This window comes from Thunnus maccoyii, chromosome 10 (assembly GCF_910596095.1).
Source record: "Thunnus maccoyii chromosome 10, fThuMac1.1, whole genome shotgun sequence".
NCBI lineage: Eukaryota > Metazoa > Chordata > Actinopteri > Scombriformes > Scombridae > Thunnus > Thunnus maccoyii.
Genome location: NC_056542.1, coordinates 25,202,515 through 25,216,166, shown reverse-complemented (window position 1 = coordinate 25,216,166; position 13,652 = coordinate 25,202,515). Strand labels below are relative to the sequence as shown.

General features: G+C 39.0%; 2 protein-coding genes across 4 annotated transcripts in view; one reads left to right on the top strand and one right to left on the bottom strand.

Moving 5' to 3' along the window:
* The window catches only part of zhx2a (zinc fingers and homeoboxes 2a), a 29,262-nt gene extending 25,890 nt beyond the window's left edge, over positions 1-3,372 (top strand). For all 3 annotated transcript variants that reach the window (XM_042423300.1, XM_042423302.1, XM_042423301.1), the window contains one exon: positions 1,672-3,372. The gene's annotated coding sequence lies outside the window, so the exon portion shown is untranslated. The remainder of the gene's footprint in view (positions 1-1,671) is intronic.
* A 566-nt stretch (positions 3,373-3,938) lies between these two features.
* derl1 (derlin 1) lies at positions 3,939-12,996 on the bottom strand. The gene is made up of 8 exons (XM_042423303.1): positions 12,636-12,996; positions 8,902-9,013; positions 8,738-8,802; positions 7,291-7,317; positions 6,615-6,710; positions 6,238-6,290; positions 5,863-5,973; positions 3,939-4,878 (listed from the first exon to the last, which is right to left on the bottom strand). Exons 1-8 carry the CDS (start codon positions 12,786-12,788, stop codon positions 4,725-4,727), a joined length of 771 nt encoding a protein of 256 aa, XP_042279237.1. The 5' UTR covers positions 12,789-12,996; the 3' UTR covers positions 3,939-4,724.
* Positions 12,997-13,652: the final 656 nt, after the last annotated feature.

The following is a 13,652-nucleotide window of genomic DNA, read 5'->3' as shown; positions in this document are numbered from 1 at the left end:
CTATTTTTCTTGAGGAAGCTTAGATCCTTTGATATCAGCAAGAAGCTTCTTCATGTTTTTTTACCAGAGAATCTTTAATGCTGTGCTCTGCTGGGGAGGCAGCATCACTGTGGATGATAAAAACAGGATCAATAAGATGATCAGAAAGGCCGGCTCAGTGATTAGTCTTACCCCAGACTCACTTGAGGTCACTGGAGAAAAGAGAACAAGGGCCAAACTAAAATCAGTTCTGTACTTTGAACTTTTTATAGTGTTTTTAATGGAGTCAGAAGCTCATTCAGTGAGCGACTAGTGACGCCTCATGAGTGAATGACTCAGACGGTCTTTTGTTCCAGCAGCAATTTTTTAATGAACACTTTTAGATGTGGTTTAGATCCATAGCACCTTTCAGCTGTCTATCATGTCTAAATGGCTTTATGATGTTATTTATTTGTTGTGTAACGTGAATGTATTGTCTATAGTGTTTGTTGTCTGCATGAGTTGATTTGGTGGCAAATGAGTTTCCCCTTTGGGGATTAATAAAGTTGTCTAATCTAATCTAATCTAAATTGTAAAGAAGTACTTATATGTGTACATTGTTTCCCACCTCTGTATGAAAATCAAATGATAAAGGTAATCCTATAGTTCACAGGAAACAGTTAAAAGCAACTTTTAATAGCTCAGAAAATATCCTTTCCACTTCCTATATCAGCAAATTCTTTTCTTTGTTTACTTCAGATAACACACTTAAAGTTGAGAAATCTGGTTAAGACAACTGCTGATTTATACTTGGGAGGAACTTTTACGATACCTATTTTCAACAACTGTAGGAGAAAGAGCCTGTAAATAACGGACCTTTTTTTGAACAACATAGCAGTGAGCCAGTGTGCACAATACCAGGAGCCCGAAACTGAAGCAGCTAAATGGAATTCAGACATCATTCATTTTATTATTCACACCTGTGCTACTGTGACTTGTCAAAATCTCTTCTGTGGAAAAGGCCTGTTGTTGTAGATGCTTACTGGTTTGGAATTATGTGAAATATTTTGTTGCCAAACTCGGTCACAGTTACACCAGATAAACTTGATGAGTGAGTTATTCCTGGTACAAGGTCAAATAATAATTTACAATGCTTTACCAAGGCTCAACCTACCCTCTAAAGAGGCTACAAATAAAGCATGGGAAGAGAAATAAGTTGTTAATATATTAATTGATAAATAAATAATAGCTAGGGATACTTTCACATCTTCTGCTCATGCCAAGTGTAGTCTAATTATTATTGGGAGCTTCTGAGAACATGACAGTTAAATTGGTTTCAACAGAAATCCATCTCTTATGAGATAATCCTTGTTTTAGAGAAGACACTAATTTAAATTTATAGTGAAGCAGTGACTTGCAGAAATGACCAGAACACTACATCTGGAAAAAAGAGAATCACTTTGAATAATAAACTTTAAGAAAATGGAAACAAACCATTTCCTGTCTTGAATTTACTAGTCCTAATACATTCATGAAGTGCTTCATATTTAGTGGGTAGCTCAAGGTGATTGGAGGGTGAGTGTTTTCTTTGCTTAACAGGTCGATCGACATGCTTTACAGTCACAATAAAAACATTTCACTGTCATGTGCTTTGGCATCTTGGTGAGCCCAGGTGTTAATTTGAGTCCCTGTTTGTATCTGATTATGTTCCAGATGAGATAAATCACTGACTGCTGAGTCACCGACCATCACGTTACAACTCAAGATGACCAAATGTGGAACCAGTGATGTAACTGTCTGCCTGTGATGTCATCGCAAAGCGCCCTTTGGAAGTTCCACTGTTGAAAGCACCGATGTGTGGTGCAGACGCTGACATGAAGAGGAGTGCCAAAGCTGGACTTGATGCATTGTTCTTACTACTACTACACTTTTTTTTTTCTTTTTTTTAAAGAAACATCCATGTAAATATTTTTCTGTATTGCAAAAAAAGGAAGAAAAAAAAAAAAAAAGGTTTGTACAGTTTTACTGGGAGGGCAAGTTTTGTTACATTTTTTAAAAAAAGAGTCTGACTGGTGCCCCGAAACCTGGAATGTTTTCGTTGTTGTTTTAAGATCAAAGTGTATAATAGTCTGTTATTTGCTGAAAATCAGTCCTATTTTTTTGAAAATCATAATTTGTCACTACTCATTGTGAGTAGTATTTGATGGCACTTGCATATATCCGCGTTGTAGTAATAGATATTCTCATGCTAGGCCACTTGATCTCCAGCTTAGCTGTTCAAACTGGTAAGAAACTGTTAATTTTTTTTTTTTTTTTTTTTTTTTTTTTGCTGCGTCACTTTGACTCTCCCTCATAAAAACGTGCTGGTGATGGAACAGAAATCACTCACAAGTTGTAGAGGGGCAGTTAGAGGGAATGAATGTGCTGAGAGCGCACGACGGCCAGAGAATGAACACAAGCAGCCACATGCGCAGACCAAGACAAACCGCATTAGGACAAACGAATGAATTAATGCACTGTACGTCCTAACTTCTAGTGTCTTTTCTAATCAGCTGGTGTGCTCTTGCATCAGTACCGGGCGCATGTTCAAGAGGCTCAAACAGTACAGAATGTTCTTTTCTTCTGATATTGAAATGATGAATCGCATAGAGAAGAGAGTGTCTGTTCGATTGCACCACGCTGCCTTTTCAGCTTTCTTTATCTGACATGTCCTGCCTGCCTCAGAACTGGGTCGAGTACAAGCTGATAATGATGATGATGATGATGGTTTCAGCTCATCAGCTCTTTGTTTTAAAAACTTGAAATATTCTTGACTGGACTCGCCAAGAACATTGTGGTGCAAATGTTTTTCACGCATGTTAAAATAACTGAAGCTCCTTCATTTAATTCAGATGGTTCATGAATTCTTAGGTTACAGAGATAAATGATCAAACCTGTGCTGATTTTTTCCGGAAAACGGCAAAAGAATTTGAAATCTTTGGCAAATAATCGTTATCTGCTTGCATGAGCTTCACAATTTCATATTTCTTAAAACAGCAAATTTTCAAGATTTAAAGGGATATCTGTGTTTTATCGGTTAAACTGCAACCCCCCTCGCATCCTTTTGTGCAAGCACAGAGTTAAAAGTTTGAAATTGAACTGTCATTTTGAATCGACCTGGTCTGAAGAGCAGGTTTCTGGCTGTTTGCTGGCTGAATGTCTGTTGCTGCTGTTTTAGTTTCATGTTCAGACAAGTATCTGAGATACTGTACATTTGGTTGGCTTGTATGGAATACCGCTTGCATTTTCATTTTCTACTTTTAGGTCTGCTGTAACTCAATAAATACACAACCAAACTGTAGAAGCACGTCTTGTTCCTCCAGTATAAACTGCATGTGTCAAAAATAGAAACATAAAGCTGGATTTGGAGAGGAAGACTGGTTATGATTTCTTATTTACTCAAGTACAAAATGATTTTGTAGAAAATAGGTGAAACAGTGCAGAGACATCACTGCTAGACTGTACACTGGCTTGTCAGGTCACTTTTTTCTTTTACAACTTTACATTCGGGCCTGTTTGAGGGTTACTTTTCCCCTTCTATGATGTGATGCATTGGAGGACATTTTTTATTAAACACACTTAAGCAAACCAAAAAATAATCTCACAATTTGTTGGCCAAGACTCTCTAATAGGACTTGATTTTGATGACAGGAAACATGTTAGTGCAACACTTAATACTGTACATTTGGAGATCATTGCACTTTTTTTTGGTATGTTGCTAATTGCAGGTTAAAGGGAAACTCCAGCTGTCTGTATATTAGTATATAACAAAAACCCACCATCATCAGTTATTGTGTGTTGCAATTTTTCAGTGACAAAACATTAATTTTTAACCTTTCTGAAGCACAAACACTTGTGAATTGGCTTGAAAAAAAGAATTCAAAAACCGACAGAGAGGACGGACGTGGACAGTGAGATAATTAACCAGTCAGACTCCATCATCCTTTCAATAAACAATTGTTATATTTACAAAAACAAAAAGGAGCTAAACCCCATCTTTACCTCATTTTGTTGAAGATCAGATCATAGGACAGAAAGATGAGGTCTGCGCCACAGAGGCTTAGAAAACATTTTACACCCATGTAAATTCAGACCTGGAAACAGCGCTCTCTAAATAGCTTTGCCCATGTTCTGCAGAGGGATGTCTGAGAGCACACTCCCAGTACGTTGGTAATTACAAAGTAATCTGATACGGCCTCAAAGAGAGAGAGAGAGAGAGAGAGAAAGGAGGGAAAGGAACACAAGAGCTGAAACCAACAGAGTGCTGGTGTGCAGCTGCAGCATCTCCTGCCTTGACAGTCCAATGGCAGGGTGCGGGGAAAAAAAAGGGGAAGGGTAGCTGGAGGAGAAGACAGAAAGAAAAAGGGGAAAGCTCAAGAATCATCGCATTAAAAAAAAAAAAATCTGTTTATTCTTATTTCCTTCTATCTGCTTCACATGGACAGTAGTAGTAATAGTATAGCTGGCTTTACTTGGTGACTTGAGCCAGGCTCTTGAGTCCTGCTGTGCTTTAGTGGTTAAAATGCATGCTTCCTCAAATTTCATCTTGTTGTATCCTTTAAAACGAAACGTGAATGTGAATTAAAGTCAGTCAAATTAAAGTCAGGGTTTTTAATTCCCTCAAACAGGGAAGAATGTGAAGCAGCAAGCATTTTAACCTGAAATATCAACTGCACAGCCATTTGTATCGGGAGCAAACAGGGTGGGGGCGTAGCTTTCTCCTCCTCTCATTCACCCCCCAGACGAAAGCCTTGGCCCCAGTTGTGGCGTCCTCCTCCTCCTCCTCCTCCTCCGCCCGCTTGCTCCTGGGCAGCTGGTCTCCTGCTTGGAGGAGCTCCAAAGCCCGACACCCCTCCCCTCCTGTTAGGGAAGAACCGATACCTGGAGAGGGTGAGGAGAGAGATGTGCAAAGGGATGAGAAGGGAGGGGTTGAAATAATGCTCTTAAAAAACATTGGAGCATTTCAAATCCTTAAGAATCCCCCAGGTTTGCAAGCTGGTGATGAAGCAACAAAATTACATTTCTAAGAAAAAATCATTTTGTTTTTGGGGCTTTTTTTTTTCTTGAGATCTGAGCACATGGCACCACAGTTACTTGCTTTATGACATAAGTTAGTCAAATGGTGCAAAATACACACACACACACACTTAGAAAGGTTTAAAATAAACCCCAGTTTTATTTGAATATCTGCACCAATATCTGCAGGAATGTGAAACCAAAACTGAATGCAAATCATTTCCTTGTAACACTGCAAGCTGGAATAACAGCACAAAGCACAGATGGTTAAAGTTGAACCAGGAAGTAGTTCTACAAAATCTAATGAGCATTAACAGTTTGGGTAGACGCCTTTACATTTGTCTGTCTGTCTTAGTTTAGGTAATATAGTAAAAACTAGTCGCACTTTATTTTGAAGCCAGCTTATGTTAACATTTTGTAAATGCAAAAACATAGAGAAGAGTCAAAAAGTCAGTAAAGAGCAACATTTATCTTAAGTTAGCAATCATAAGTTAACATTAGCCACCTTGGTCATACCAGACCAGCAAAACCCCTGAGTGCACTGAAATGAGAAAGGGTGTGTTTTATTGCTCTCGCTCTCAAGCTGCGTGTAACAAATCCTCGACATTGCAAAATCTCAGCAATGAAGCTGGTGAGTAAAATGATACAACTAATAGGAACACAGGCCAGAAATCCCCCCCCACTTCCCAAAAAGACCTAAGTTATTGAGTATAGTCGCTCGACAAATATTTCTTTTAAGCCAGTTTCACTCTAAATGTATTCTTACTTCCTTAAAGAAAACAAACCATGAAAGGCGTCATTTCAAGGCAAGACTAAAACAGTGCATAAACACAATACACACAGACTTACAAGAACTCTGGTGTGGTGAGGAACGAGCGTCCTCCCAGGTCCATGGGGTATTTGAACATGAGAAAGAAGTACAGGTGACCCACCAGGTTCCCGACCAGTTCATCCACAAAACTGCACAACAACAGCACAGAGAAGGAGTTAGATTAATCAAACCTCACAGAGACGTCATCATCACTGGTGTAACACATTCAATTCAAACACTTAAACATATAAGGCTGCTTATTGAGTCATTTACTACTTTGAATTTACATTTACAGCGCAGCGTGTTAAAGATATCACTATAAACTGTGATTTTGACTCAGCTGACTGTAATAACAGTTACACTAAATAAAACTGCTGTCAACAAATGAGTCACGAGAGTGAGGAGTTACTTACGAGCCTCCGATGATGAAGTTGAAGAACAGGATGACCCAAGGTAGATAATGTGCCTAAGACAGGGAACATGTAGACTATCATTAATATGAGCATCAGGATTATCTTCATGTTGAGTAATAAGAAAGTTTCACATCCAGGTAGTGAAAATACCCAAGACCTAAAACATCCAGTTCAGGAGATAACTAGTCAAATAAAAATAAAAAAGAGCCAACTTTATCCTTTACACTAATTATTTGACATTCTATACCATCAAACTTATGCTTACTGCTATTTTATGTGTTCTGATATCACTGTGACATGTCAGATACCTAACACTGTTTACTACATATTTATTCCATCTGTAATGTAATGGGTGTTGACAGTAAAACATGAGGTACCTTGAATCTTGTTCCGAACCAGAAGGACACAATCGTGTCTTTGTTGAACTGAGCCCAGATGTACAGTACTGACATGATCAACGGGATCATCAGCAACTGAAAACAACAACATGAACAACAACCTGTGAGTCTCCAATCATTTTCAAAGCTTGAGGTTTATTTAGATTTATGGACCAGTCTTGATTTTTTCAAGTGCAATACCACATAACATCTGAGGGGTGTTTGAAGAAAAGCAGGGTCTTGAATAAACTGATAACTGACTTGTTTTTCTCGAATGAGTAATATTAACTTTCTTTGTATTCTACGCACCAACATGTGTATGTAGGCACATCTGCTGGCTGACCAGACTATTTCTTGGTTGGGACCAGTTCCTGGAGTCTCAACTGGTTGCCTGGCAACTGGTTATCCAGCAGTAGTGTCATACTAAGCGTACAGAGTGGTATCGATCTTCTCATCTAACTCTCAGCAAGAAAGCGAACAATTGTATTTCTCTAAATGTCAAATTTGTCTTTTAAATCTGGTTGAACTGGTTTAACTGGTGATCCTGCTTCATGAAACACATCTAAGATCTAAAAGGTGATGATTGCAGATTACTGCCATATGCTTTATATACTATACAGCGGTCTGAATTTCATGGTGTGGAATAAATAATAAAAAATAAGAGGAGGATTCTCACCTGCATGTTCATCAGCAGCCCAGTTATCTACAGTTTCAGAGTCAAGGACAAAAACCTTGTGGCTCAGAGCGATCACAGCCGGAGCCGTAACATCAGAGCAGCTGGTGACTGGAAGGTGGCCAGTTCAAATCCCCACACCAGCTGACTCTCACCTGCCACTTCTGCCTCCTCCCCTTAAGCAAGGCATCTGACCTTGGCAGACACTTTTTTTCTCACCCAATGCCACAAAAAACTGAACATTTTGTTTAAAAGGACCAGTGTGTAAGATTTAGGGGGATCTATTGGCAGAAATGGAATATAATATTCATAAGTGTGTTTTAATTAGTGCATAATCACCTGAAAATAGGAATTGTTGTGTTTTCGTTACCTTTAGAATGAGCATTTATATCTACATAGAGAGCAGGTCCTCTTCCACAGAGCCCGCCATGTTGCACCGCCATGTTTCTACAGTAGTAGATTGATTCCTCTGAACTGTTTCTCAATAGCGCTAGCATGCTAAAGCTAAGTGGTGTGCTGCTAAAATGTTCCGGGTGGATCCGACCGTCTAGAATTATTGTTCCGCACGTCTGAGTAAGTGGATTATTAAACTATTTTGACAGTAATTGTTTAAGTCACAGTGTACATGCATGTAAACCGGAGGCAGAGAACACTACACTACAAAGGACTTGTGAAAAGGCCTGTTTGTGAAAGGTCCAAGTGTTTTTTTAAAGAAACGGCATAAATGAGATGCTTACTGAGATGCGGTATTAGAGAAAAGTAAAAAATGCACTTTTTTAGTTAATTTATGATCTGCTGTATGCTTAAGTAATAAAATCAAATTTTCTGTACCATATTGAATTGCATCATTATTTTGCATTGCATCAAATCACATTGTGTTGAATCAAATCACATCGGATCGCACTGCATTGCAATAGGGGTGAATCATATTGTATCGCATTGGTAGTTGCTTCATATATATCTTTAATGTATTGGGTTGTTGGCGATGCATCGAGATGTGTATCACATCGGCCTCAGTGATGGAAATGCACATCCCTACACACTAGTCCTTTAAAGGAGGTTTAAGCAGAATAGGATTTTGCCTAAATTTGTCTTGTACACGTAAACAAGAAACGTCTGAAAACCCAGACAGGCTGACAATCAGAGCTGAGCTCCCCGACAGAACAGCAAAGTGTTGAGATGTGGGCCGAGCTGTACTGCCGGTGCTGCATGTGACCTAGATTAGGTTTCTCTGCTCTGCAGGGGTAGACCGACACTGGGCCACTGGCACAGAGCCACCCTGACATGGCACGCTGCTGCAGAGCGAGAGAGTGGGGTACAGAAAAGACAGATGAAAGAGAAATTCAAAAGGGGCAAAGAAGGCAGCAGAGATAACACTTTATCATGTACCCAGTTTAAATAGAAGGTTTGAAGGGGTTTGGCATTTTTATGATGCCGGTCAAAAGGATACAACAATGCAGAGCCAGTTGAAGACGAGCATGAAGATGTAATCTGCGGGTTTGCCATCGAACGCCCCTGGAAGACAAGAACAGCAAGGAAACACTTAGCGTGACAAAAAGAGCATTCGGTGCACGTGACTGCATGTGTGTAAACCACTGAGGATTGCTGTCTCACCTGTCTCTAGCCGACTGGAGTAGTGGTAGAGGAAATACAGGTTGACAAGGTACAGAAACCCAGTATTAGGGTATACTGGGAAATATAGGGTGGCTGTCACTGGTCTCCAGAGCTGAAACAAACAGAACACAGACAGATTAATTGAACAGAAATGGAGTTTAGCAGTCAAGGATTTCTTCAGCTTGTCTGACACGAAGCAGCCTCAAGAAGGGACATGTACCAGCCAGAAAAGATTTCTTTAATGCAAGGTCAACTATTATCCATATCACTGCGGCTTCTGTCACGCTGGAGCCTGATTAGTGGTTGTGTAAGAGCTCACTGCAATCCAAGTTTTCAAAAACCACATCATCAGCTACTTCTTCATCTTTCCGATCCAGACTTTCAAGACTCTGCTAGTAACACATGCGAAATCTCGTGTGGATTGCAAACGATAACTTCTGTCGGTTACCTCATGATTAGATGCAAAGATTTGGTTTGGTGGTAACAGAAGTCAGATCAATACAGTAATTAAGAGGTGACTTTTAAGGGTGATGATAGGACAAAAGCATCTTTTGTGTGAAATTACTATTAATCAAGGGGAAAATGACAGGACACAATAACAACACAATGCTGAAGTTGAGTGGAATAAAAGTGTAATCGTGCATAGGCTGTAGCTAGATATGCTGCATGGGAGCAACAGCTTTAGTCAATTAATTAAATAGTCACTCGACAGCGCAACAATTTTGGTAATTGACTACGACTAATTGTTGCAGCTGTTTAATCGAGCAAAAATGCCAAACACTCTCTGGTTCCAGCTTCTCATATATGAGGATTTAATGCTTTTCTGTCAAAGTCTTTGGATGTTGGGTAAAACAAAACATTTGATTGCTGAGACCTTGTGATGGGCATTCCTCGCTATGTTTTTAACATTACATAGACTAAACGATGTCTCAGTTCACTGTAAAAAATAATCAACAGATTCATCAACATCTGTTCACTGAGTATTCATTAATATGTACTGATATTGTCCACGTTTCCACAACAGATGGATTTTTGAATTTGGAATATATTTTCCATGGTTAGTTTTTTTCTAAAATGGACTTCTGTGACAAGCAGCTCCTCCCGTATGATAAGTCAGTATAGCAGTTACAGTGATGCTAATTGGGCTGACTGAAATTAAACAGGACAGGTTCACTTTCATCTGTCACAAGAGAGATAGCAGGACTTGCCAGCTACTGAAAATCAGTGTATGGTGGAGGAAACCTCATGGGTCTGGAAGGGATATTGTAAGTGGTTATACAGTAGTAATATATTTCATAATAATGCAAATAGTCATGGTCTTGTCTTGTAGATCAGGTGTCACAAATATGAACAGGAACCACAAATCCAGATTACAGTTTTTCACATTTGCTTACACACTAAAAGTGGAACTTGAAACGCAATCACTGAAACCTGAAACTCACGTACCAAATCCCTCAACCGAGTCTGCAAAATTGCAAGCACAATGTCTGCTTTACACTCAGTTTTCAATCCTAAATCACACTTTTTGCAAAACACTATACACAGTTCTCTACATTAGGAACAACATTAAAACTTCAAATCTCTTGTGTTCCTTTAGAAACGCCGATCAAAATGCCAACCTTTATTAACCAATTGGCGACACGCACTACTCACATGTGTAAAGAAATAAATAAAAAGGCCACAGATGAGCTCTCCTGTTTTGATGGAAAATGGAAGTCAATGGTGAAGCAAGAGCTAGAGGTCAAGGAGTGAGAGGAAGAGGAGGACAAGGAAGGACAATTGTCTCAGATGAGATCAGGGCTACATTGGTTGAACATGTGCTTTTCCATGCATTGAGTATCAGGGAGGCTGGACAGAGAGTTCAGCCCAACCTGAGCTGCTACATGGTTGCATCTATCATCCGTACATTCAGAAATACCTACTATCTACACCATGCTGCTGCTCTTTATGCATGTATACTGTACTATACTGCAGTCAGACATATCAGTAGGCCCATGTTACTCAGTGATTATTGGTCAATGTTACAGTAATGCCATTTCATACTGAAAATATACATATATACATACTGCTTACTGTAACCAATCACATCATATTTTTGGATCTTCTGCAGAAATGAGAGACGAGCCACGGTGAAGACACCGGCTGTTCACACCAGAACAGAAGACCGCTATTGTGAACATGGTGGTGGCAAACAATTAGACTATGAGAAATCCACATCTACATAATTGCAGACAACACAATATTCAATAGCATCCATCAGGTGGGCTTGTCAACATTGGGCCGTGTATTACAGCACAACCAAATCCAGATGAAACAGGTCTACAGGGTGCTGTTTGAGCGAAACAACAGGGTTAAAGAACAGCACTATGAATATGTGCAAGTGAGTACTATGCTGTGAATTTACTATCATATCAGCACTGTGTAGACACATTATAGTACTGTAATCCAGTGTATTTGTGTTTCACCATATTGACTGATCTAGATCTATTTCTCATATTGTCTTATCTGTTTCAGAGTCTTGGAGCTGGATGCTGCTGCAATTCAGCATTTTTATATTTTTATTGACGAGGCTGGCTTTAACCTAGCCAAAAGAAAGGGATGGGAATGGAACATTATTTTGCTTTTTTTGTCTTTTTGTGTTTAGAGTTTTAAGAAAATGAGCCAAAGATTCGGAAAACATGTGTAAACAATTGTGAAAAACTGCGACAATCTACAGTAAATTACAAGGCGAGAGTCAGTCTCTTATTTGTTGCCAAATGTCAAAACTTAACAATAGGTAAACAGGATACAATAATACACCATTGAGCTGTAGCACTGCCTGAGATCAGTAACCTATTGTAACTGTCACCCCAGCTTGCTCTCTGGCAGGTTAAACAGCACACAGGCAGACTGCTCTTTGTCATTTAACAGCACAGAGAGTGTAACAGCTCAAGTAACCAGTAACAGAAGAAGTATTCAGACAAAGTAAAAGCAGCAATACAAGTGTAAAAATACCACAAGTCCTGCATTCAAAGGCTTAGTTAAAGATCCCCTCCAGACCTGTTTTATGATGTATATAAAATACTCTGAATAATAATTTGTGTTTGATGTGTTTTTTCCACAAAAAAAGTTCAATTATCTTATTAAAATCTGTAAAACTACATCGCCTCCTTCATTAAAAACTCCAGAATCTAAAAATATGCAAATATTTATCATTTCAAAAGTTTTCCTGCTGAACACAAGATGTCTCCTATTTCACTGTCAAGTCCAGTCTCCGTGTGTGTGCACTGGAGGCTTCAAGTTTCCACATCACTCTTGTATAAATTGAAGGCCATACTTATGGGTTATTGTTACTTCTACAATATTCCCCTTTGAAATGTAGTGAGGTATAAAGTAGCTTGAAATATATTCGTGGCCTGGCCAAATACTATACTACTACTATTACTATTACTACTATACTAGTACTATTAACAATACAATCTAACATTTTACATTAACATTATGGCTACACGACCTTTTCTTGTTAGATAAATGACTATTTTTGTTATTCGGTTATATTTATAGGAGGTCTTGTTGAATTTTAAAGTCCTAACGTTACCCTGCTGCGTCTCGCTCTCTGATTGGCTGTCACGCAGCTCAGGCCTGTTGAAGCTTAGCCACCTGCTAGCTAACCCAGCACATTCAAAACACAACAACCGCAGTTTTTAGCGGTTCCTCCGACACGCACAGGCGAACACAGGCCAAGGGACACTCACATGAAATCTGTTAAAGAATAACTCCGGCGCCAGCAAGAGGTTCCTGGGATCAACCAGCCCAAATTTCCCTATAAAGGGAATAGCGATCGAGGCAGCAAACCAGGACCGGGTGATGAACGGGATGCTTCTGAACCAGTCGCCGATGTCTGACATCTTTCCATAGGGTTTCTGATAGATTATAACCCTGAAATACGCTTTAGAATTAACTAATATCCCCCCAAAAACGCGACCCCTCGTTGCTCTTAAACCAGAAATGCTCCACTGCTAAGTTTACATGACGTGGCTAATCATGAGGAGCTAGTTTTACTAAAATGAAGTTACTGAGAGGAGAGCACACACATCCGGATCAGCTTTTCAAAGTAAAACCAAATATAATACTACAGTACTACTGCTAGAAGTTATCAGCTGATCAAAAATAAGAGACCCAGGAAATGACTCAACCATTCACATACATATACATCTATACATTTACACATACTATGTAAACACATACCACAAGTACAACAGTACTGGTGCAAACAATACCAGAATACAAGAAGATTGTAGGTGTATAAACCAGCTAAACAATGAAACCAACAAACAAGTTCAAATTCTTTATTGTTACGTCTCATTACACAAGTATAAAAAAGTAAAAATCTTTGGTTTCAGCTCCTCAACAATGCAGTAAAAAAAAACTTAAAATAGTAAAAGCAACAGTAATAGATAAGAATATAAACAACAAGAGTATGTGTCCTACCTATATATATGAATAAATATCTATATGTGTATGTAGAAATATATGTGCTTATGTATGTGTGACATCAGGCAAGAAAGAAATTTACAAAGAACGAACAACTGAAAGATCAACACTTTTTTCATTTCAAGGAGAATTATTGCTAGTTAAGATGTGGATGATATGTTGACAGTTGGTTACATGTGCAGCTATATGTAGGGCAGAGGTTTCTATTTGTGTAGTGTTGATTTGGGGGTGTTGTGTTGATGTTTTGGGGTTTTTAATTGCTGTGTGGTGTGTTTAAT